This window comes from Octopus bimaculoides, chromosome 1, assembly GCF_046866305.1.
Source record: "Octopus bimaculoides isolate indiv1 chromosome 1, ASM4686630v1, whole genome shotgun sequence".
NCBI lineage: Eukaryota > Metazoa > Mollusca > Cephalopoda > Octopoda > Octopodidae > Octopus > Octopus bimaculoides.
In genome coordinates this window covers 135,335,074-135,362,307 of record NC_142928.1, presented here as the reverse complement: position 1 = coordinate 135,362,307, position 27,234 = coordinate 135,335,074, and the positions used below count along the sequence as shown (strand labels likewise).

Sequence of the window (27,234 nt, the reverse complement as noted above, 5' to 3'; positions counted from 1 at the left end):
ACTCAGACATAGAAAGACAATACACTGCACAAGATGTCTTGAGAGAAGAAATTCTTCTTATAGGCAATATCTTGAAACAACTTGTGCAGGGTATTGTCTTTCCACATCTGAATATACACAAACAGGTTAAATATGCTTGCACACAACTATATATATATATATATAATGTAAAATGCACCGTGGATTATACTATGCATTTCATAATCTTTTACAAATTTTATTTCATAAAAATACAAAAAAAAACATGTTGTAAAACAATACAATTTATTACTATTAATAAATTCATTATTATTTTTTGTATCTGCCATGATAATTTTTTCCTCACTATTTACCATATAACTGGAACTAGGAGAGGAGAAGGTAGTTTGGGGAACAAATGTTTTGTGTTAGGAGAGGGTAATGTGAAATGGTTAAATAATCCAACATCATTTCAATAAAAATGAATAATCTAATTTGTAGATTACTAAATGTAAACATGGATATAGATAGATATTGTGTTACTGCACCTCACTTAAAAAAACAACCCAAAACAACAAAGAACTTCAAACAAAACAAGGTTCCACTTGATGTTCAACTTGTCCCTACCATTTTCTGTTTAAATTGTATCTATGTCAACATTTACATTTAATGTATACAAATAAATGTATTATTTAAAATAACCTTAGCACAAAAATAAATTAATATTAATGAAAAGGATGAATATCATTAAAAAAAAAAAAAAAAATATGATCCTGCATAATAAGAATCATCCAAAAATGGCTTGCCTAAAATCTCCTGAAGAGCTTTTCCCACCAGCTTCTTTAGGCAACTTCCTATCAAAATCATTTAATATCTAACATCTCTCAGCAACTAATAAATAAAGGACATTTCACAATTTCCTATAACAGTGCTTCCAAACGGGGTGACCTCTGGACCATAAATGGTCCTTGACAAAAACCATCTACCACATATTACAGTAGTGTTAAATATTAGTTTGTCGGTATGTATTTACGCATTTGCATATTTTAACCCTTTGCCTGACCTGTATCTCACGTGTGACACACAAGACATATTTCCCTGGAATCCATGCATCGTATATGATACACATCCCCAACTTCTTTTAAACCACCAGAATAACTCAGGATTTATGAAAGGAAAGCTTTATATTACTTAGAATGTGTGAAATAAGGGCTAACTAAAAGTCTGAAATCAAGCATGGACATTTAGAACAAACTTATGAAAATGCTTTGGATAGGCAAAGGGTTAATTGTTTTGTTAATTGTTTGCATAATTTGATGTTTAACTGAATTAGTTTCATTTCATTTTGGATGTAAGTTCATTGATTTCTATGCTCAAGTGGTGGTTTATGAAAATATTCAGTAAATCAAAGAAGCTCCATGGTAACTCTTTCCCCTACCCCACAAACAGTTAAGAATCTCCAGCCCTATAAGAATTTGAGATTTTCCTCTGACTTAAATCTTAAAAACAGAATGTAAACAATAAAAGGTTAAAATTTCATCCCATTAACTGCGATTCTAAATAAAACGAAAAAAAATCTAAGCTATTTCTCTCCCACTCTGTAAACCAAAACTGAATCAAAATATGAACACAAGTAAGAGGAAAAGAAGCAGGAACAAAATTAGCAGAAATTGTCTTTTACAACTGTGTATATAACAGTAGAAATAATGATTTGTTACCTGTGTGTTTAGTATGTAGACACAAAGGATTTATGTGTGTATTTGTAACTACAAAAGGGATAGCGAATGTATGTATGTGTATGTGTATGTTAGAGAAATAGTATATATGTGTATATGACAGAGATTCCATGTTTATGTATATGAGATTGTATATGTGTGTGTATGTAAGGGAGATTGTATATGTGTGTGTGTATGTATGTAAGAGAGCTTGTATATGTGTGTGAATGTGTGAGAGATTGTATGTGCGTGTATGTGAGAGATATTTCATATGTGTGTGCAACAAAGAGAGAGCATGTGTTTGATCATAAATAATTTCTTACTTGTGTAGAAAATGCTTTGGATAAAGGAGAGTCGGGGAGGAATGAGACCGAGTGACATTCATGCCTTGCAAATAATAATTAACAAAGACGAACATTTTTGCAAAAGAAGTCAAGCAAATGTCACAGTATAAAAATGGTTTTGGGTGTTAAAATCAGCAGCTAGGGTTAATTCACAGAATGGAGAGCTGGGGAGGAGTATATATATATATATATATATATATATATATATATATATATATATGTTTGTATGTGTGTGTACATTTATGTAAATGTGTACAGAGTGAGAAAAGGGAAGACATTAAGGGTACAGAGTGACAACCAGCCAACTAGCCAGTCACAAAACTCCAATGTCCACAGGAAGTTTGCCTAAAATTGCAGGTGTGTGTATATGTGTGTATGCTCCTTCCAGTCTCCGGAAGCAGGACTGTCATCACCAGTTTTCGAGTAGTAAAGAGTGGCGGATAGGGAGGGAAAAAAAGAGAGGGAGCACAGCAGGCTGTATATATATATTCAAATATATAGACTGACATGTTCACCAAAGGTCTTCACAGACTATTCAATGACGGCCGGTTCCCAATTGCAGTTTTCTGTGAAGAAATCAAAATGCTGTTATGGCTATGAAGAGGACATTAAAATAAGGATTACAGAAACTAGACAAGGTAAAAAGAAAGAATGAAATGAATATATAAATTAATCAATCTATAAATCGATATCAAATACTAATTAAAGTGCAAGTATAGTTCATATGTAAATTTTCAAACATTATTATATGTGTACTTACTTTAGCTAAACTTCAAATAAATATTTCTTTTTTATTTTTCTACTAGTTTCTTTCATTCAACTGTAGTCAGTAATTTACAAATTAAGTAAATGAAAATTTTAATAACCTATTTTGCTAACACAATTCAGATATTGTTCTAGTGATGGAAAATAACTATAGGTTAATAAAGAATGTAAAACTATGCTTCAATTAAGGAAGAGAAGTGTAACTAAAAAAAAATATTTAAAATATTTTTTTTAATGAGAAATGTATGTTAGAAATAATAAGTTAATTCATTAAAACGATGACTAACAAGTCAAGACCACCCCAATATGAAATTATATACATAATATATATATATATATTACAGTTCTATATTTAAGAGATGAGGAATTATGTACATTATTTACATTTGATGGATATTTGTCCTCATCTTGTTAGTTGTTAACACAATTTTTCAGCTGATGTACCCTCCAGCCTTCATCAGGTGTCTTGGGGGAAATTTCGAACCTAGGTTCTCATTCCTAAGGAATTTTCCGATGTCATTATTATTATTATTATTATTATTATTATTATTATTCAGGTCACTGCCTGGAATTGAACTCGGAATCTTGGGGTTAGTAGCACATGTTCTTAACCACTACGCCATATGCCCATGGGCATATGGCATAGTGGTTATGAGCGCGGGCTAGTAACCCCAAGATTCCAAGCAGTGACCTGAATAATAATAATAATAATGATAATAATAATAATAATAATAATAATAATAATAATAACAACAACATCGAAAAATACCTTAGGAATGAGAACCCAGGTTCGAAATTTCCCCAAGACACCTGAAGAAGGCTGGAGGGAATATCAGCTGAAACATTGTGTTAACAACAAACAAGATGAGGACAAATATCTGTCAAATGTAAATAAGGTATATATATATATATATATATATATATATATATATATATATATACATATGTATGTATGTGTGTGTGTATATATATATACATATATATATATATATAGATTCAGGTGAATATGGTGCTTAAGTTTCGGCACCAGAATTTAGTATGGTATTATCCATACAATTTCAAAATAAGGTGATTATTTTGATATATATATATATATATACACAAACACACACACACATATATATATATATATATACACACACATCTATAAAAGAAAGAAAAGCAAGGTGGCCATAAAAGCCATGCATAAAAAACATGCATATTAAACAGATGGAATGATGATAAGAAAAAACTTTAAAATGCAGATTAGTTTAATGCAATATTTTCCAGCCTGAGGTGCTAGCACCCCATGGGGAAATTGTGGAATGCTGTGTCCTAATGGCCTTTGAAGGGTTTGAACAGACTGTTTTTCTTAAGAATTATAAAAAGATGATCAGGTTTAGGTGCAAGAGTGGCTGTGTGGTAAGTAGCTTGCTTACCAACCACATGGTTCCGGGTTCAGTCCCACTGCCTGGCACCTTGGGCAAGTGTCTTCTACTATAGTCTCGGACCGACCAAAGCCTTGCAAGTGGATTTGGTAGACAGAAACTGAAAGAAGCCTGTTGTATATATATGTGTGTGTGTGTGTATGTAAGCGTTTGTCCCCCCCACCATTGCTTGACAACTGATGCTGGTGTGTTTACGTCCCCGTAACTTAGCGGTTCGGCAAAAGAGACCGATAGAATAAGTACTAGGCTTAGAAAGAATAAGTCCTGGGGTCGATTCGTTCGACTAAAGGCGGTACTCCAGCATGGCCACAGCCAAATGACTGAAACAAGTAAAAGAATTTTTAAAAAATGGTTACAAGTGGAATGCTTTTGATCATAAGTCTGCTCAGTCAGGGCTAAACTGGGGCTAAACAACAACATGATGGTCAGCAAGCAAAGTCATATGCTATCAATGCAGGAGTGTCTCAAGGTTCTGTACCTGCTCCTATTCTTTTCCTCCTTTTCATTAAGGAACTTTCAGATCATATTTCTAGATTCACCATCTATTCTGATGATACTGCTGTTTACTCTTGTCATGATAAAATTAGCAGTCTTGATCAACCTGTCTTTCTTGGGAATGATCTTTGCATAATTATGGAGAGGGATAATGACTAGCTGATGAATTTTAATGCAGGCAAGACAAAGTGTATGTCAATTAATCATCATAGGTAGCCATTTCTTTCTCCGATTGCTAGCAGGGTTGACCTACCAGAAAGTTTCAATATCTGACCTCTTGACTTTGACTAGGGGTTTCTTTTGGAATAAATTTGCTTGGTCAATCACTATGTCAGCTTCCAAAAAGGTTGGATCTCTCCTCCATGCTTGCAAATTTCTTATGCTTGAGAGTATGATGTATCTCTATAAGGCCACCATTTGACCTTGTATTGAATGCTGCTGTCATCTTTGAGTTGGCACCTTCTTTGAGTCTTAAATCACTTGATCAAATTCAAAATCATGTTAACACAGTGGGTTCTCTTCTTTCTCCTAGATTGAAGTTTTTGGTTCATCATTGAAATGCAGCTTTGTTATGCCTTTTCAATAAGTATTTCCATGGTCATTGCTATACTCTCAGAGTGGTTGGCATTAGGAAGGGCATCCAGCTGTAGAAACTCTGCCAAATCAGATTGGAGCCTGGTGTAGCCATCCGGTTTCACCAGTCCTCAGTCAAATCGTCCAACCCATGCTAGCATGGAAAGCGGACGTTAAACGATGATGATGATGATGATTGCTCTGATGAACTTTCTGATCTAGTACTCGCTGTCAAGACCTTTAACCCTTTAGTGTTCACATTATTCTGCCATAATTAATGCTTTTTTATCCACATTGTTTTGAACTAATCATGCATTAACTCGTAGCTATGAGATTTTGATGAGGTAGCTGTTAATCTTTAAAACGATATTGTAGGGTTGGTGTGAGAGACCAGATCTGGCCAGTTTGAACATAGAATAGGCAGAATACTTTTGGCCGGTTTAAATGTCACCCACTTCTCTTTTCAGGCATACCATTTTTCTATTGAAGTTCCAATAATTCATAAGTCCTCTATATTCTAATAGCATTTTTCCTTGAACTGTTGCTCTCTAGAACTCACTAACATTGTCTCGTTTTCCTCTGCTCTATGATATTCAATCCTTTAAGCTTTCTTTTGAATTTGTTGGCCCCCTTCTTTGTGGTCCCTTATGCTACAGAGAGCTTGAGTGTTGTTTGGGACAAAAATGTTAAAAGAAAATTACTACTCTCAACACTTTCTCTTTTGTTACACTGTCCACTGCCACCAGCACCACCACCACCACAGAACTGTTATTCCTATCATACTTCACCTTTTCTCAATATCTTGCTTAAAGTCATTACTCCCTTTCCTATTTTCCCCATCAGAGTTGTACAGTCTCTTCAGTTCCACAAGTACTGTTGTCACAATAAAATGAACTCCACTCAGTACACTCTGTAAAGTGGCTGAAGAACCGAGTAGAGATAACACAGTTGAGATAACTGTTTAGCCTTGTTAGGGGCATGACAACCTCTCTAGTGCTACTGCCATGACAAAAATACACCAATACACTCTGTAATGCGGCTGGTATTAGAAAGAGCATCGAAATGTGGAAAAACATGCCAAATTGGAGATGTATCCTCTGATCTGTCTAGGAGAGCTTAACTCAAAAAAGAACTGACTCAGCTACTGTCAACCCAACATGACACTATAGAAAAATGGACTCAAAAACAATGATATTGATGGCACCTTTGGATGATGATGATACACATTCATGAACATATATATGTGTGTAGTGTGTGAACACACACACATGCATGTGTGTGATTTTGTAAGGAGCAATAGGCCCAACATGCATTATCTCATAACTTTAAGGTTTCAATGATGTGACTGCTTATTTTTAGAATGATAATGTAGGGTAGGTGTGAGAGGCAGGATCTGGTTAGTTTGAACATAAAACAGGTAGAATATCGGATTGGATGTGGCTGGTTCTAAATGCTAAAGGGTTTAAGGTATTTGAATAAAATACTATAAAGGAGTAGTTAGAAAAGCACTTCTGAAATTAACTTTTTCAAAGGTTTCCTTAAATTAGTTGATAGCTTCTGTTTCTCAGGTGACTAATTAGCAGTGGTAGTAGGGATTCTGAAAGCATAGCAACCTGTGTAGGGACAAGATGGAAGAAGTTCAGGAAGCTATTACCTTTGTTGACAACAAAAGGATTCTTTCTCTGAGTGGAGGGAGAATTGTATGCTTGTGTATGAAGTGCAATGTTGCATGGAAGAGGAACTTAGTTATTTGATTCATGCAGCGGATGTATGATGTTTGCAAACAAAGAAATGAGGTAAGCATGCTCCAATGAATGTGTTATGTTAGCACATGAATAACGGAGCACACATGAGCTGTGACAAAAAAAAAAAAAAAAAAAGAAAATAGAAAAAAGAAAACTGGGTGTAAGAGAAATAAAATGTTGGGTGTAAAAGGGAGAAGACTGAACTGAGATTGACATGTGATGTATACCCAAGATGACAATTGGGTAAAGAAGTGCCAAATGAAAGGAACCTGTCGAATGGGTAAGTATGGGAAGAAGTGGTAAAAGCTGATCTCAAGTGGCTGAATTTCATGATTGGGATGACAAAGACTACAGTGGATATGGTGGCAGAAAAAGACTTGTCCAGGCTATTTTAAGGATGGAAAAATGGATGTAAGCTGATGATGACGATGATGGTGGTGATGGTGATAATGATGATGATGATGATACCAGCTTCACTCAGTACATTCAGCACTGATTTCACTGTCCATGAGTCAACAGAGGAATCTCTACATGGTCCTGCTAGAAATAGCAGCCAAATGTGTCAAGTCACATTCTATAGTTGAAAAGTACGTTAAAAACATATTGCATATGGTTCTAGATAAACTATACTTGGAAAGAAAGACAGGATAGTCATGGCTGGAATCATATTGATCATAGGTCTGGTTTATTGGAGATAAACAACAATAACACACTGTCTTCTTGTAAGCAACAATGGCAAACTAGAGAAAAAGGGCTAATTTTATATAAGGCATTTAAACTGCCCCACTACCAAATACATATAAATTCAATGTAGTTTTACATAGGGACAATTTTTTTAGGGAAGTATTTAGTCGATTAAATCAACTCCAGGACTCGACTTGTACCTTATTGATTTTAGAAGGATGAAAAGCTAAGCTGGCCTAGGTAGGATTGAACTCAGAATATAGAGAGCTATAACTAAATACCATAAGATGTTTTAATGATTCAGCTGGTCCACCACCTGCTTTCTGCTCTCAGCAAGTTGAATATCAAAGATCTCTATTCAGTTAGTCAAAGATCCATGATTTACTATGGATGCAATTATGTACATGGTAGGGTCCCAATCCCTTCCATAGAGACTGGCCACAAGCTTGTATTCCATGAAGAGAGTACTCTAGATGTACCATACATCTTACTGTAATGCCTTCTGAACCATTTACCCATGCTGGGTTCTTTTGCCTTATCTGCCATTTTAGTCTTCATGCACTTAAAAGGTGACGTTCTCTGTACAGCATTCCTTCCAAGATTGCTGATACCCTCTACATCCATATAATTCCTTCTTTGCTATGATGTTCGACAAACTGAAAAATGTTTAAAACAATCTAATTCTATTAAACATATCAATTTGTCTACTCCTTTTTACTATTCACAAGTTTCCATCCTTAAGAAATACTGACATAAATGAAGTAGATTAGTTTCAATGAAGAACCGAACTTTGCTTAATGGACTGTTCTTGCACCAGGCTGGTCAGTCTTAACGACGATTTATACTTTGGTAGATAACCAATGATTAAAATTAAGAGATATAGTCAATTGTAATGACCCCAAGTATATTACTGAGTATTATTTAAAAAGACTTGGTGTTAGTAAGGGCATCCAGCCGTAAAGACCTTGCCAAAACAGACACAGTAGCCTGGGGTAGTCTTCTGCCTGGCTGGCTCCTGTCAAACCGTTCAACCCATGCCTGCATGGGAGATGGACACTAAAGGATGATGATGATGATGAGACTATTAAAAGGAGAATGAGGTATTGTGGGATTTGTACTTTGAACTTGGATATGAAGCAATTGTTAAATACTATGGTATATTTAGTCGGGTTTTCTATTGTCTCGGTTATATTCAATACTTTATTTCAGTAATGTGTGACAAGAAGTTTGCTTCCCAACCGAATGGTTCCAGGTTCAGTCTCACTACATGGTATCTTGAGCAAGTGTCTTCTACTATAGTCTCAGGCTGAACAAGGCCTTGTGAGTGGATTTGGTAGACAGAAACTGAAAAAAAGCCTGTTATATATATATACACATATATATATATATGTGTGTGTCTCTGTTTGTCCCCCACTACTTTGACAATCAGTGTTGGTTTATCTACATCTCCATAACTTAGTAGTTTGGCAAAAGAGACCAAGGCTTTAAAAAATATCCTGAGTAAAATCTCTTCAAGGTGATATCCCAGCATGGCCACAGTCTAATGACTGAAACAAGTAAAAGATAACATAATTGACAGTGTGTCTCCATCTGCTTCTGTTTGTGTGTCCCCTAAAGGGAGATAACTATAATCCTAATGGGTTTATCTCTCTTGGTCATTATATATACTACTTAGAGTGTCATATAACAAGTTATGCTGGGAACATATTTTTGCCACGATTGGTAGTTTCAGATACAACTCTTGTAATCAATTGATAGGTAAACAGTCTTTTGCTATTATTCTTTTATTTGTTTCAGTCATTTAGCTGAAGCACTGCCTTTAGTTGAACAAATCGACCCCAGGACTTACTGTTTGTAAGCCTAGTAATTATTCTATCAGTCTCTTAGGCTGAACTGCTAAGTTACGGGGATGTAAACACACCACCATTGGTTGTCAAGTGATGGTGGGTGGGTGGGGGAAAACATATACATATATATGATGGGCTTCTTTCAGTTTCTGTCTACTAAATCCACTCACAAGGCTTTGGTTGGCCTGAAGCTATAGTAGAAGACACTTGCTCAAGGTGCCATGCAGTTAGACTGAACCTGGAACCATGTGATTGGGAAGCAAGCTTCTTACCACACAGCCATGCCTGATAACATATCTTTTATCCCTTACTTGTTTCAATCATTGGACTACAGCCATGCAGTCCAATGACTGCATGAAGTCAACCTTGAAGGGTTTTAGTCAAAAAAATTGACCTCAATACTTGTTTGTTTTTTTGAAGTCTGATACTTATTCTATCAGTTTCTGCAGAATTGCTAAGTTATGGAGATGTAAACAAACTAACACTGGTTATGAAACAGTGGGGAATATAGAGAGATACAAAGGCACACCCAGGTACACATTGGACTTCTTTCGGTTTCCATTCACCAAATCCACTCACAGGGCTTTGCAGAAGACATTTGCCCAGGCTGCTATATAGTGGGACTGAACCCTACACCACACAGTTGGGAAACAAACTTCTAACCACACAGCCATGCATATGCCTGAGAAATTTGTTTGAATTTAATGAATATTTTTATTTTAAAATTAGTGTGATTCCATTATTTTGTATAAGGACTAAGAAATTTGGAAAAGTAATATAAATATTGTAGACCCAGGAAGATATGGGACGAGGTGGTGAAGTATGATCTTTGAACGTTGGGCCTCACGGAGGCAATGACTATTAACCGAGACCTTTGGCAATATGTTGTGCTCGAGAAGACTTGTCAAACCAAGTGAAAGCGTAGTTGTGACTGATGCTGGTGTCATGTAACTGGCATGTAAAAAGCACCCACTATATTCTTGGAATGGTTGGCATTAGGAAGGCATCCAGCTATAGAAACTTAGCCAAATCAGATTGGAACCTGGTGAAGCTCTCCAGCTTCCAGTTTCAGTCAAACAGTCTAACCAATGCCAGCATGGAAAGCAGACGCTAAATATGATGATGATAATACCTAGGTAACATTTCCTGAAATTAACCACGGTATACTCTGAATATTACCTGTCAAATGGCAAGTAATACTTTGGAAATAATTTGTTTATGTCTGTTTTGCATGATAGCATGGGTTAGATGAAAATATCGAGACATTGTTTGACAGCTGGATGCTCTTCCTGTCACTGATCCTTACCTGTTTTTCAAGTAATGAATCATGTTCCACATATCTTTGAAGGTGCAAAGCGAGTGGATGATTTGTCAATAGAAGTGACAACAGCAACACATCTCAAAGCATAGACACAAATGTAACAAATGCACAGACACACATGCATGTTACGAGGTGGTGAAACACGATCTTTGAACATTCGGCCTCACAGAGGAGATGACAAATGACCGAGACTTTTGGCGATATGCTGCTGTCCTGTAACTGGCACTCAGGCCAGTGGTACAAAAGAGCACCTGTGCTGGTGGCACATAAAAACACTCATGCCGGTGGCATGTAAAAAGTACCCATTACACTCTTAGAGTAGTTTGCCTTAGGAAGGGCCTCCAGCTGTAGAAACCATGCCAAATCAGATTGGAGCCTGGTGCAGCTCTCCAGCTTACCAGTTCCAGTCAAACCATCTAACCCATACCAGCATGGAAAGCAGATGCTAAATGATGATGATGATGACAATATACATAAATATACACACATATGATGGACTGCTTCCAGTTTCTGCTTATCAAATCATCCATTCACAAGGTTTTGGAGTGGGATTGAACTCAAGGCCATGTGATTGCAAAGTAACTGAGTGACATCTTACTCTGTAACACCCCATGACCATAGTTAGGACCTAACTCTACAGGATATAAAGCTGGAAGTAAAAAGGGAAAAGTAGTAGTAGTAGCAGTAGTAGTAGTAGCAGTAGTAGTAATAGTAGTAGTAGTTATAATAATTATGGTTTCAATTTAGGCACAAAGCCAGCAGTTTTGGTGGGAATGGGATCAGTCAATACCATTGATACCAGGACTTGACTAATACTTTATTTCCTTGATGCTGAAAGGATAAAAGGCAAACTTGACTACAGTAGGATTTGAACTCAGAATGTAAAAGCCTGAGAAAATACCACTAAGCATTTTGTCTGATGTGCTAATGATTCTATCAGCTGAAGGGCAGACTGAGCTATCAGTCAATCGGGCACTGATCGAGGGCCCGGAGCTATGAGGGGTCCGTACTCTACATGTTAACTCTACTGATATCAATGCTAAGGGGCCCGGTAAACAGTTATGCCTGAGGGCCCTTAATACTCTCAGTCTGTTCCTTATAGTTTCAAATTTCAGCACAAGGTCACAAATTTTGAGGAGAGGGGTTAGTCGAACCCATTGACTCCAGTACTAGACAGATACTTTATTTTATTGATTCTGAAAGGATGAAAGGCAAAGTTGATCTTGGCAAGATCATCATCATCATCATCATCATTGTCGTTTAACGTCCGCTTTCCATGCTAGCATGGGTTGGACGATTTGACTGAGGACTGGTGAGACCAGATGGCTACACCAGGCTCCAATCTGATTTCTACAGCTGGATGCCCTTCCTAACACCAACCACTCAGAGTGTAGTGGGTGCTTTTACGTGCCACCAGCACGAAGGCCAGTCAGGTGGTACTGGCAATGGCCATGCTCAAAATGGTGTATTTTACGTGCCACCGGCACAAGAGCCAGTTCGGCGGCACCGGCAATGATCTCGCTCAAAAGTCTTTACACGTGCCAGGAAGGCGATGCTGGGCACAGGTGCCATTGATGGTTTCGCTTTCGCTTGCCCCAATAGGTCTTGAACTCAAAATGTAAAAACTTGGAGCAAATACTGCAGAGAATTTTTTCCAGTGTTCAGGGATGAATATTTTGAGGAAGATAAGGCACAATTAAACCAACTTAGTATGTGACTGATAAATATTTTATTGGTGCCACATAAAAAGCACCCATGCTGTTGCCATGTAAAATGCATGTGTACTGGTATCATGTATAAAACACCAGTACATTCTGTAAAGTGACTGGCATTGAAACTGTAGAAAACCATGCCAAAACAGTCAACTGGGGCCTGGTGCAGCTCTCCAGCTGACCAGCTCCTGTTAAGATCGTCCAGCCCATGCCAGCATGGAATACGGATGTTAAATGATGATGATGATGATGATGATCTAAGAAGAATCTGCATAAAAATGGACAAAACTAAGTATTAAAACATATTGAGACCAGTCTCCTATCAGATGAAAGACAAAATTAAATAACAACAGTAACAATAATGTAATTTCTGTCTTGTTTTTATATAAAGACTAAGGTTTCTCATTGATCACAGTGTATTACTGGTATTTTTTCAGGGATCCAAGAAGGGAAGAAATGGAAATGTCAAACCTGGTAGGATTTGAATTTGGCATATAAAAGCTGAGTACCAGATATGCAAAGATTTTGGCTAACTCACTAGTGATTGCGCAAAATTTTCTTATCCTGAAATATTTGAAGACAAGATTTTATTTCATATGGATTCATTAAATATTCTTAAACAATGCAAAACAGTGCGAAAACTCAACTCCTTTCAATAAGCATGCTAAGATGGATGTAGTAACTGACTCTGGTGTGAAATATTACAGTTGTTTATTTTAATTTACTTTCTTGACCCCTGAGAAATCAATGGTTGAATGTAACAAGTCATTACACCAGATGCTTTTCAACATAGAAGTTGTACTGTCTCTGCTATACTAACAACAAAAAACAAGCCATGAAATGAGTTGTTGTTGTTGTTCAACCCAAGGCTAGCTTTAATCAAGAGACCTATGATCAAAGGATTCTCACTGTAAGCATCCCACCTTTACATATATATATATATATATGTAAACTCATCCCCACCCTACATCTTCATGTATGTATATATATATTTGTGAGTGGATTTGGTAGACGGAAACTGAAAGAAGCCCGTCATATATATGTATATATATGTGTGTTTGTGTTTGTCCCCCCAACATCGCTTGACAACCAATGCTGGTGTGTTTACGTCCCTGTAACTTAGCGGTTCGGCAAAAGAGACCGATAGAATAAGTACTAGGCTTACAAAGAATAAGTCCTGGGGTCGATTTGCTCAAATAAAGGCGGTGCTCCAGCATGGCCGCAGTCACATGACTGAAACAAGTAAAAGAGTAAAAGAGAATATATAATATAGAGGGCTACATTGTTAATATATCCTTTTTTATGGAAGATAGTAGGCTGTGTTTGAGGCAGATTTAGCTACAACATCTAGCAGGCCAAGTGGCTGTAGTAAGGGCCCCTTCTTTAGCTATGATGTCATAGAAAGTATAAAGTCATAATGATCATGCTCTCCACTCCAAGCTAAGTAAGGTGAAATGATTTCAACTTATTTTTGCCCAGTTTATATGCAGGACTCTCTCCAGGGGATATAAAAAATGGCACCAACTGCTGGTTTACAGTTACAACATTCTCGTCTTGCATGCTGATGACCGGTACAGGATTGAGCGTTGGTATAGTTCTGCTGCTTTCAACACAAGACAAAACAGGGCCTGTCAGTCTTATGTAAGGGAGCTCTCTACTTCAGAGACTGAAGATATCCTCTGGTCAGGACCCTTCTAAGGAGGCTGAGGCACCCTCTAACCTCAAAATATAAAAAAAGTTGAGGTCCTTACACAAAGAAATGACACTAATGCTGTCTAATGATGCACAGAAGATCCTAATTTCCTGGAAACCACCAAGACTCAATGAACTGGAAGTTGATAAAAAGGCTTGCATGGAATAGAAGGGCTTGGCAGGTATATGCTGATGGTTTAGGTTTCACAGGCAACTGAAAAGTTGAGAAGAAGACAACTTATTGTTACAATATGGCAAATGCCATGAAAACATAATATTAGTAATTTCTTACTCATTTATAATTATATAGCTATTGAATTAGTCTCTTCCTTTCCCCCAAACATGGCATTTATTTAAACCTGGTAATTTACCTACTCCAGTGAAGTAGGTAAAATTGACAACGTAGAACGACAAAACTGAATGATATTATGTATTTAGTCTAGTCCTCAACCAAAAACTTTTGCTGACTTCTAATTCTAAAATGTAATAATAATATTCAATTAAATCATCTTATCTCCAAGGAATACATTTCAAATTTTCATGTTGCTTAAAGAAACCCCAAAAAACAAAAAATGTTTCAATAGTATGGAATTGTGGGAAATGAGATTTTTGTTTGTTTTTGTCAGAAGAAGTAGGGGTAGGGTAGTGAGTTTCCATAACTTTTATAATCTCTCACTGGATTAGTGAAGTGAATTAATGCTCAACAATTTGATTCATTGCACATTGATAGCTTCAGGTGAAAATGAAAACAAAGTGTGTATGAGGGGGTGCCGAAAAGTCCCTGGCTTTAAGGATATTGTGAAAGGCCTGGTTGGAGGCCCAACCTTCTGAGTTCTTTTACAGGGCTTAGAAAAACTGAAGGACTGCTGGAATAAGTGTGTGAATCTGAGAGGGGAATATGTTCAATAAAATCATAATTAACTGATCCTCCTGTATTTTCTTTTACCAAAAACCAGGAACTTTTCAGCACACCCCTCATAGTTATGGGGTTGATATATAATGAGCAATGTTTTTAGTATGGGATCAGTTGAAATAACTGAAGAAAGAAAAGAAAGAAAAGAAAGAAAACAAGGTGCATAATTAGTGTTAGATGGTGATGAAGAATCATTAAGTTCAATGAAGCAAATGTTGCTGCAGTGACTGTAGAAAAAGATGGAGCCTGGGAACAACTGAAAAGGGACTATGGGATGTCAGAAAGTGTCCAATGTGTTCTATAGCTGGAAGATCACCTTTTCTTGGATATGGTTTGAATGCATTGCATATGATGTCAGGTACATTAACCTTGATATTAAAAAAATGTAAAAGATTTGAAGAGGAATGAAGAACAAGGATCTCAGGAAGAGGAGAAATGGTTTTTTAAATTGCAAAAAAAAAGGACAAAAGAAAAAAAAGAGATGTTTTTTTCCTTCTTTTAAAAATTTTAATAGCAACAAAGGTAATGATGAGAATGGAACTTGGCACATTGGCTAGACATCTGCATCAACAAGATCCAGATTTTGATAGATGAGGGTACATAAAATTTCATACCAATTTTGTTTTGTAATTTTTTTTCAACAAGGTGGACGAAAAAACAACAAAAACAAAACAAAAACAATTAAATGGACAAAACAATGAAATTTCCATTGAGTCTTGAGAATAAAGAGTCCCTTTTATCTTTTACTATTTTACATCCATTGCTTTTTCCATGCAAGCATGGATGGGATGGTTTTTTTTTGTTTAAAATAGAGCAATTGTTTTTGTCACTGGATGCCCTTTCTTCAATTAACCATTCAACAATGAAATAGCAGTGTGAATGTTGCTGTTTATTTTTTCAGTCAGGCAAACAGAAACAAGAATTTTGTGCCTTGCTCAGGAGCACAACACAACGACAGTAGTAAGGTTTGACCATTGGACAGTGTGACTAGCAGCCCAGTACCTTAACCTGACTAACATTGCATCATTAATAAAAAGAAAGAATATATATATATATATATATATATATACATATACATATATATATAATTTTGTTTTTTTTTCCTCCCTCTATAAATATGGTAGATTTTGTTTTTTTTATGTTTGAGGTGGGTGGGTTTAATGTTGTAGATTTGGAGGATTTTTTTTCTTCTTTTAATTACAAAAACAAAAAAAAAACAAACAAACAAAGTTTAAACGTTAAAAAAAAATGGGTAAAAGATATCACACGGATGTACTTCTGGAAGTGAAGTCGAATGATGTTTTAGGTGACTGAATCAAGACAAAGGAGAGTGTCCAGTTTAATGCTAGTATAGTAAGTAGTATGCTGTTGCTAGCATGATGCAGGAGGCTACCACTTATGGCACTTGAAGAAATAGAGTTAGCAGCTGGTGGTGGGCTGGGGGAAGAGGGGCGTGGGACAAGAGGAGGGCATCTTTTTTGTTTGTTTTTTGTTGTTTTTATTTGGCAGCAAACATGCACTCACTTAGGCAAGCAGTTAGACACATACGCACTATGCCCACACTGAGAACTCACACTTGTCATCGGAATGCATAGACAGGGGCGCTCTGTTCACTGACGTGTTCCAGTTTTAAGGACTGGTACCTAAAACAAAAACAAAAAAAATAAAATAATGCAGAAATAAAGAAAGAATGTTATTGATAGGAAATATAAATAAAGTGGTATTAAATGGAGTAAATATAGTCATTTTACATCTTCAGTTAACAAAACCTTATTTTAGCTGTCAAAATTATTCATACTAATGGATCTCCTCTACAGCAAGACATCTGTTTTTGTTCCTCTATCATATCTCTCATCACCTGGCACAAAGCCACCTCCCTCAATTGAAAGGATGGCGGGGTGTCTTATTTTGTAAGTTACTTGGTGACCTCACTGGTGCTGGTGCCATGTAAAAAGCGTCCAGTACGTTCAGTCCGGTGGTTGGTGCAAGGAAAGGCATCCTGCAGTAGAAACCATACTGGAGCTTGGCAGAAACCTCTGGTTTGTCAGCTATACCATACAACAGCTCGATTGATAGGGTCTACAACTGCAGTTGATATTTTGTGCCATTTAACCCTTTAGCATTTAAACTGGCCATATCCAGCCCCCAAATTTTCTACTTGTTTTATGTTCAAACTGGGCAGATCTGGCCTCTCACACCTACTACAATCACATCATTGAAATTTCAGATCTACAAGATAATGCATGATTAATTTAAACCAATGTGAATAAATAAGCATTACACTTGACAGAGTAATCTGAATGCTAAAGGGTTAAAGATGAAGCAATTAAATAAGCTAAGGCTTTCTAATAATTAAATTTATTTCAATCCTTCTGAGTCATGTTGTATTTTCTTTCACTCTTTTATTTCTTTCAGTCATTTGACTGTGACCATGCTGGAGCACCGCCTTTTGTCAAACAAATCGACCCCAGGACTTATTCTTTGTAAGCCTAGTACTTATTCTATTGGTCTCTTATGCCAAAGCACTAAGTTACGGGGATGTAAACACACCAGCATCAGTTGTCAAGTGATGGTGAGGGGACAAACACAGACACACAGATATATATATATATATATATATATATACACAAAAATAAGAGGAATGACCAACAAATGTGGATTCCTATATGCTAGAAATAGATGCCGAATCATCTAACCACGAAAAAAATATGTTCTCAGAAAATTTAGCGACACAACAGACTGTAAACGAGCAAGACAAATGAAAAAATAAAAAATACTAAATTAAAAAACGATTAACCTACGTACCATGGTTTCACCTGTTAAAATTTATATAAGTAAATATCTGATTCTGCAGATATTTACTTATGTAAATTTTAACAGGTGAAACCATGGTACGTAGGTTAATCGATTTTTAATTTAGTATTTTTTCATTTGTCTTGCTCGTTTACAGTCTGTTGTGTCGCTAAATTTTCTACTGAGAACATATTTTTTTCGTGGTTAGATGATTCGGCATCTATTTCTAGCATATAGGAATCCACATTTGCTGGTCATTCCTCTTATTTTTGTATGTAATATAATTTTAATCCTCGGATTTTTTAATATGCTAGACCACTGGTTTTAATTGATTAATATCAATTTCTACCCTCATTAATAAATATATATATATACACACGATGGGCTCCTTTCAATTTCCGGCTACCAAATCCACTCACAAGGCTTTGGTCGGCCCAAGGCTATAGCTGAAGACACTTGCCCAAGGTGCCATGTAGTGGGACTGAACCCAGAACCATGTGGTTGGTAAGCAAGTTAGTTACCACACAGCCACTCTTGCACCTATATACCTAAAATATACATTGTTTAATTAATGATGAGCAGTTATAAGCAAAAATATGCAAATTAAGCTATCCAGTATGGTTATAACTAGATTTATGACTTCTTTTTATAACAGGTAACTATTCTATTGCTACTGACTAGCTGAAGGAAACAGCTTATCATGTGTCTCCCTCACCTCTTTTATCTGCACATCAAAAGCATAAAAGGTAATGTGTTTATATTGTTATTATTTTCCCTCACAGCTAAAACATCCACACTGTTACATTTACTTCAATTCTTATGTTTTGCATAAAATATAAACTGAGAATGTATTAACTTGATGATATTGTGATATACAAAACTAAGATGTTGGATGAGGGAAGAAGAAGAAGAAGATGAATTTCAAACAAAGCATAAATATTGTTAGAATTGATCTGATTTAAAAATAAACTGTAAGGATATCAACTTACCATTCAGAACTTCGGTGATAATAATAACCTTCAATGGTAGAATTAGATTTCCAGAAGCAGATGTAGTAAAATCCAGCAAATGATGCTCCATTTATGTCTGTAATCTTGTGGTTTGGCACTAAGAAGTGTTCCTGCAGACAGACAGACAAACATAAATATAACAAAGAGATATTAATAAAAATCTCTCTCTCTCTACCTCTCTATCTCTGCCTCTGTATATCTCTCATCCTCCCACCCATACCAGTCATCTCCTGATCTCTTATCAATACTCTTTTACTTGTTTCAGTCATTTGACTGTGGCCATGCTGGAGCACCGCCTTTAGTTGAGCAAATCGACCCCAGGACTTATTCTTTGTAAGCCTAGTACTTATTCTATCGGCCTCTTTTGTCAAAATGCTAAGTAACGGGGACGTAAACACACCAGCATCGGTTGTCAAGCGATGTTGGGGGGACAAACACAGACACACAAACATATACACATGCATACACATATATATACATATATACGACGGGCTTCTTTCAGTTTCCGTCTACCAAATCCACTCACAAGGCTTTGGTCGGCCCGAGGCTATAGTAGAAGACACTTGCCCAAGGTGCCATGCAGTGGGACTGAACCCAGAACCATGTGGTTGGTAAGCAAGCTACTTACCACACAGCCATACACTGTTGCAGTGTATTCATTTATTCATAAGGATATAATATCTGGTGACAAGGATCATTCGAAACTCACATTGGTTATTTGACAACTTTTGTGTCATAGAAAACCTATTAGCTGCAGTAGTACAGCTTCAATGGAAGCAACAGGAACAACTACAAGAGTTGCAAAAACAAAACAAAAACTATAACAACAATTAATTGAGTTACAGTCGGTGAAGTCCGAAAATCCAGTAAGTTCGTTTACACCAGATGGCATGGCTAATGCAATTTCTGAATTTATGTATAATTTGGAGGAGGATATTACGTTTCCTGTGTATTATAGAAGACATGAGGAAATTTTTAATGAGTGCAAGTCATAGTTGGAAGATGAGTGTTACGGAAACTTTATTCTGCCCAAAAAGTCGAGTGAGATTGGTTTCTAAGAAATTGTGGAACTGCTTTGAAAAAATTTTTGTGATAGAAGTTCATTATTCAACACCAGAATGGAGTGTTGGAACTTAATAAAGAATCAGGAGGATGATTTTATCATCTATGCTGGTGTAGTGAACCGTATGTGTGAAAATTTCAAACTTCAGGTTCTCACTCAGGATAAGTTCAAATCACTTATCTTTGTGCAAGGACTTATAGCACTCGAAAATAAAGAAATTCAGGCAAGGATTCTCTCAAAAATGGAGCAAGAGAACCAGGATTTATCTCTATAAACCACTGCAGAAGAATGTCAGACTATGGTAAATCTTAAACATGATGTGAAAAAGATACAAGATAAAGACTCTGCAAAAATTCAAATGTGTTGTCCCGGAAAGTACAATAAAAAAATGTGTCAGGCCCTAATCTGTATTATGGTTGTGGAGGACTATACTACAAAAAGGATTGTCCGTTTAAAAACAAAAAGTGCTACAGTTGTCAGAAGCTGGGAGACACAGGAGTTCTCATTGTAGAACAAGACTATGAGACTCAAACACAAAAAGTTCTAAGGTGTTTTCAGCAGAGAGTGATTGCAATGGAAAAACAAGAAGACTTATGCTCATAAAAATAAATGATGTGAATACCAAATTAGGTAGTGACATCTTGATTATAAATGTGGATACTTGGAAGGAAACTGGTAAACCAAGATTACGTAAAACAGCAAAAATAGTGTGTGGTGTAATGGGTGATAAATTACATTTCATGGGCAAAACATGTATCGATGTCACATTTCAAGGAGAGACAGCGAAGCATAATTATTCATTGTGGATAATACAATCCATCTGTTTGGCATAGATTGGTTAGAACTGTTTGATTTTTGGTATCGCCCCATAAACCTTTACTGCAATAACATAAATAGTTGTCCCGTTAAAAACAAGTCTTTGGAAGAACTGAAGAAAAAAAGTGAAATAAAATGCTGTAGAAAGACAGAAGCCTATTTCCAAGTAAGTGAAAGCGCTGTACCTGTATTTAAAGCAAACAGAAAAGTGCCATTTGGGGCAATTCAAACCGTAAATGAAGAGTTGGACAGACTCAAAAAGAGTGGAGTCATCAAAAAGGTGGGTTACTCAAAGTGGGCAGCACCCACGGTATGTATTAAAAAAAAAAAAAAAAAAAGGCAGTGTGCTGATTTCTCTACAGAATTGAACAACTGCTTAAAAACATACCACCATCCACCCCAACTGCAGAGGACATTTTTTCAAAGCTAAATGGTGGAAAATTTTTTCCCAAATTAGATCTGTCTGAAGCCTATTTACAGAGAGAAGTAAATGAAAAATGCTCAAAGTATTTGACAATAAATACACACAGAGGATTGTACAGATATACATGATTACCTTTTGGATTAAAAGCGGCATCAACAATATTCCAGCAAATCATGGATGCTATGCTATCTGATTGTGAATTTGCAATCCCATACTTGGACGATATTTTGATCAAGAGTAATTCTCGCGAACAGCATGTGGAACTAAAGTTTTTGGATTCACTTTGAGTGAAGAAAAATGCGAATTCTTTCTACCCTAAATTAAGTACATAGGGCAAATAATTGATAAAAGTGGTAGACGTCCTGACCCATCAAGGGTAGATGCAATAAGGAATATGCCTGCGCTGACAAATATTCCAACTTTACAAGCATTTCTTGGGCTGGCAAACTACAACCAAAATTACATTCCTAATATGCACAAGTTAAGAGCTCCATTGAATGACTTATTAAAAAAAGGAGTAAATGCCACTTTTGAAGAAATAAAAAAAATTCTCATCTCAGACCTGTTGTTAGCACATTATCATCTCGAAATGGACATCATTGTAGTGTCTGATGCTTCTGAGCATGGATTAGGTGCTGTTCTACTTCATAAATATGAAGACGGAAGTACAAAACCAGTGGTTCATGTTTTGCGCTTGCTAATAGCTGCAGAGAAGAGATATAGTAAAATTGAAAAGGAGGCCTTAGCAATTATTTTTGCTGTTAAAAAATTTCACAGGTTTCTGCATGGCTGAAATTTTTTTATTGCAAATAGACCATAGACCTTTGCTGTTGATTTATGGGTCTAAAAAAGGGTTACCAACTCATACTGTGAACTGCCTGCAATGTTGGGGTGTAATATTACTGAACTATAATTTCAAAATGCAATACATTCCATTGAAAAAAAAAATCAGTCAATTCCAAAAAATATGGAACTACTAGAAGAGACTTATTATAGCTGCACTGCAGGCAGAAAGTGAAATTAAAAGTGTTATGATGAAGATTATCCAAGAACTACCAGTGACTGCACAGGATATAAGAATGAAAGCTGTAGGTGATGAGTATATTATGAAAATGAAAGAAGCTTTAAAAAAATTAACAAAATAAAAATTCAGATGACAGCAGGTTTTCAATTTGTGATAATATTCTGATGTATGCCCAAAGAGTGGTGGTTCTAACTACAAAAGATGTACTGCAACAATTTTACAGCAGACATCCAGGAATGGCAAGGATGAAGGCTCTGATGAGTAGTTATGTCTATTGGCTGTCTATGGACCAAGATATTGAAAACTTGATGAGAACATGCCAAGGCTGTGCACTCGTAGCCAAAGCCCTGCTGGTAAAATATTAATCATGGCCAGAGACAGAGAACCCATGGTCTAGGTTACACATTGACTATGCCGGACCGGTAAACGACGCTTACTACTTAATCATAGTAAATAGCTGTACTAAGTGGCTTAGAGGTTTGCAGGCGCTATAGACCAACCTCTAAGACAACTATAAAGTCTGATATGAATTGTTTGCGTAATATAATGTCCTTGACACATTAGTTTCAGACAACAGCGCAGTTCTCTGGGTATGAATTCAAGAACTGTAAGAGGCATGTGATAAAGCATATTTTCACTCCACACTACCACCCCAGGTCAAACAGGCAGGTAGAAAGATTTGTGGACACTTTTAAGAGAGCATTAAGAAAAGCGAAAAATGAATTAAGTAACAATGAAGCATTGACAAATTTCTTAAGAATATACAGAGTGACCCTCAATCCAAGAAGCCTGTTGTATATATATTTATATATACATGTGTTTGTATATGTGTTTGCTTTTTATAGAATTAGAATCAAATAACAATCTTTCTAAGTACTGAACCCATTGTGTGTGTGCCTTTACTTATGTGTATGTTCCACTTCTTGACAACTGATGTTGGTTCATTTACATCCCTGTAACTTAGTGGTTTCGGCAAATGAGACTGATAGAATAAGTGCCGAACTTAAAAAAAAAAGTACAGGGGTTAGTTTGTTTGACAAAACCCTTCAGGATGGTATCTTAGCATAACCACAGCCCAATGATTGAAAGAAGTAAAAGATAAAAGAATTTATATCTGACCATTTCTGAAACTCTCTCCCTCTCTCTCTTTCTTCTCTCATTGCTTCACTGTCTACATTATGTTACACTCACCCAACAACTGTGCTTTATGTGATTCCCCTCGGTCATTAGAAGTCATTATGCCAATCATCATTATCCAGTATCCACTTTTCCATGCTTCCTTGGATCAAATGGAATTTGTTGAGGCAAATTTTCTATGACTGAATGTCCTTCCTATCACCAACTTCCACCTGTTTCCAAGCAAGGTAATATTTCCTCACAGCTAGACATGTTTGTCACAAAGGACTGTATGGTGATGATGCTCATTTGCAATCATCATGTGACGTCAGGACAAGGAAACACAAAAGCACACACAAACACATTATGTATATGAAGGCGCATGTTTCAGTGGTTAGAGCGTCAGGCTCACAGTCATGAGGTAGTGAGGTCAATTCCTGGACCGGGCTGTGTGTTGTGTTCTTGAGCAAGACACTTTATTTCATCTTGGTCCAGTTCACTCAACTGTAGAAATGAGTTTTGATGTCACTGGTGCTAAGCTGTACTGGCCTTTGCCTTTCCCTTGGATAACATCAGTGGCATGGAAAGGAGAGGTTGGCATGCATGGGTGACTGCTAGTCTTTCATAGACTACCTTGCCCAGACTTGTAGCCCAGAGGTGAACTTTCTAGGTGCAATCCCATGATCATTCATGACCGAAGGGGGTGTTTACCTTATATATATATATATATATATATATATATATATATATATATATATATATATATATACATATACACATACACATACATACATAATAATGGACTTTCCCGTCATTAGACAATGTATGAGGGTTCAACAATTTCTTACCGAACAACCACACAGATGATTTTGTTTATAGTGATCAAATGTTTGTGTACACATAAGCTCATTTCCTCCATCAGATTGACACTACCTGCACATGTCAGATGACAAAATGATCACAGAGCAATGTGAAATGAAGTACTTTGCTCAAGAACACAATGCAATGCCCGGTCTGGGAATCAAACACATGATCTCATAATCGTGAGTGCAACACTCTAATCACTAAGCCATGTGCCTTCACATACATACATACATATATATATACTAGCAGCTAAGCCCGGCTTCACCCAGTCGGTTTGGATGATGTGGCTGTAAAACCTACTCTTGTTTGGGCATGCTTATGTTAAAAAACAATTTTAGAATGAGATTTTTCTGTCAAAACACTAAAAAAAAAAACACTAAAAAACACTAAAAAAAAAACACCAACCAAGATTCAACCAAATCAAAAAATAAACCCAAATACTAAGTGAACAAAGACAAACCATCTCACTTCCATTGCGCGTGCACACGCACACACACAAACACACTCAATACCCCCCTATTACATACACACACATATATTCACACATAGTTGAAACACTGTTTGATCTATTTTTTTCAGCGTACAGTTTTCATCATCCCATTACTAAGTATGACATCACCCTTTCCTTCCTTATTCATCTATCACTCCTTTCTTTCTCATTCATAAACACAAGAGTATTATTATAGTAGATTACCTCAGTAACCATGAGAACTATGAAAAAAATACAAAGCCCAGCATCACCACTGGATCATTCAACACATCTGTGTAATTTTTTGTGCAGTTCCACCCAGCCGTTTTACTGTGAATCCCAAGACAAGAAAGAATCGCCCATGTCAGATTTATACGTATATCATCATCATCGTTTAACGTCTGCTTTCCATGCTAGCATGGGTTGGACGATTTGATTGAGGACTGGTGAACCAGATGGCTACACCAGGCTCCAATCTGATTTGGCAGAATTTCTACAGCTGGATGCCCTTCCTAACGCCAACCATTCTGAGAGTGTAGTGGGTGTTTTTACGTGCCACTGGCATGAAGGCCAGTCAGGCGGTACTGGCAATGGCCACACTCAAAATGGTGTATTTTACGTGCCACCTGCACAAGAGCTAGTCCAGCGGCACTGGCAACGATCTCGCTCGAAAGTCTTTACACGTGCCACCGGCACAAGTGCTAGAAAGGCGACACTGGGCACAGGTGCCATCACGATATGATGGTCTTCTTTCAGTCAACTAAATCCTTTCACAAAGCTTTAGTTGGCAAGGAGTTATAGTAGAAGGCACTTGCCCAAAGTGCCACACAGTGGGACAGAACCCAAGACCATATGGTTGGGAAGCAAGTTTCTTAACTACACAGTCACACCTGGATCAGCTCATGTACATTTCTTGTATACCTTTATCACAAGATCTGACAAGAACTGGAAAAGACTTAGCACACAGAGATTAAGTTTACTAATTTGAATGAAATTTATCTGGAATTGCCACCATATATTTTAATTAAAATTTCAGAGTTGTTGCTCTTCTCTATGAACAAATTTCATTAATACTTTAGTTGAAGCAGTTATATTTATTGGTCAACACTGCAGAAGTGATTTTAGTTAACTGAAATTATTTTTGTTGGCTCCGTTAAGTATGCTAGCCATGTCGACTTTGTGAAGGCTGGTTTTGGATTGGGCTTATCTCAGATTTCATGGAATTAGATTTGTCTGTAGCATTCCAAAACTAGTGATTCACAGCTCTGGGATGCTGCTACCTGGATTCCTTTTGGCAATGTCACACTCTGCAAGGTATTAACTCCTATCTATGTTTCCAGCTATGCAGACACAATCAAGTTGAACAATGAGCAAATATAATTGCAAAGGAAATAAAAAAAGAGAGTTGTTTTATTTTCTCCCACTATATAGCTTGGGCCAACCAATGCTGTGTGAAGCCTATATTTAGCTCTACACAAATTAGAAGAATCTTCCAAGAGAAAACCTGTATATTGCCAGAAGATACTTATTCAGTACCTATGAACTGATAATTAGGAAAACTCAGCGGCACCAGATGAGGAGGTAAAAGTAATTGGCTAACATATTCCTGTGGAAGCCTTTGTGTAGTCACTGAATCCACTAAAAATAGCAGCTAAATCTCTCATAAACCATATCCTACTCTTTTAAAATAGTTCTACATACATACATAATAACACACACATACATACATACACAAGCATGGTTTTATGGTTAAGAAGCTTGCTACTTCACATCTACAGGGTTTGGATTGTCCCACAATGTGGCACCTTGGGTGCTTTCTACTGTAGCCTTGGGATGAACAAAAGCTTTGTGATTAGATTTGATAGACTGAAGCTGAAAGGAGCACACCACACACACACATGTAAATGTCGGAACTTTGTAAGCTTTGAGCAGTCTGTGATAGGTATAAAAAGCAATATTCAGGAACAATAATAATTTATTGGCATCAGGTTGTAGGCTTTCCCATATTGAAGCTTAATAGCTGAGAAATTTTTGTATAGCTCACGGTTAGCAACAAGATTCCCAAATGACAATATAACCTTCATATAATTAAGGTATGTTTGGCCTGATGTGTAGCTAGTTGAATACTCCTCGGTGAGTAATTATTACACGAGAGGATCTGCTAGCTAGGAAACATACGTAGCCTGGATTTTACCTGTTCCACTGCCTCAATTTAGATATACGTGTATGTTCATGTCTCCTTTTCTTGGCACCATACTAATTGTTACTGTAACACGAATGATGCTGTTCATTTGCAACCTTCCACGAAAACATGTCTTGCCACTGTGCTGTTTGTGTTCAAAAGACAAGGGGAAATATTACCATGTTTGGAAATGGGTGAGGGTTGGCAACAGGAAGAGCACCTAGCCATAGAAAATCTGATTTAATGAATTTTGTCTGACTCATGCAAAGCATGGAAAAGAGT

At 36.7% G+C, this 27,234-nt stretch overlaps 1 protein-coding gene across 7 annotated transcripts in view; it reads right to left on the bottom strand.

The window, feature by feature from the left end:
- Positions 1-247: 247 nt before the first annotated feature.
- Positions 248-27,234, bottom strand: part of LOC106873867 (glucose-induced degradation protein 4 homolog) — a 52,144-nt gene continuing 25,157 nt past the window's right edge. Inside the window, exons 4-8 of one of the 7 annotated variants that reach the window (XR_001409931.3) lie at positions 18,974-19,104; positions 16,716-16,834; positions 14,338-14,492; positions 11,362-11,523; positions 248-2,583 (exon numbers count right to left, since the gene is read on the bottom strand). Coding sequence is in view for 3 of the 7 variants with exons in the window: in XM_014921385.3 (XP_014776871.1) it covers positions 16,771-16,834; positions 18,974-19,104 (195 nt within the window). In the remaining 4 variants the exon portion in view is untranslated. Of the gene's footprint in view, positions 2,584-11,361; positions 11,524-12,950; positions 14,493-15,675; positions 16,835-18,973; positions 19,105-27,234 lie in introns of those variants that run through there. The other 6 variants (XR_001409930.3, XR_008264944.2, XM_014921385.3 and 3 more) reach the window with 6 other exon arrangements.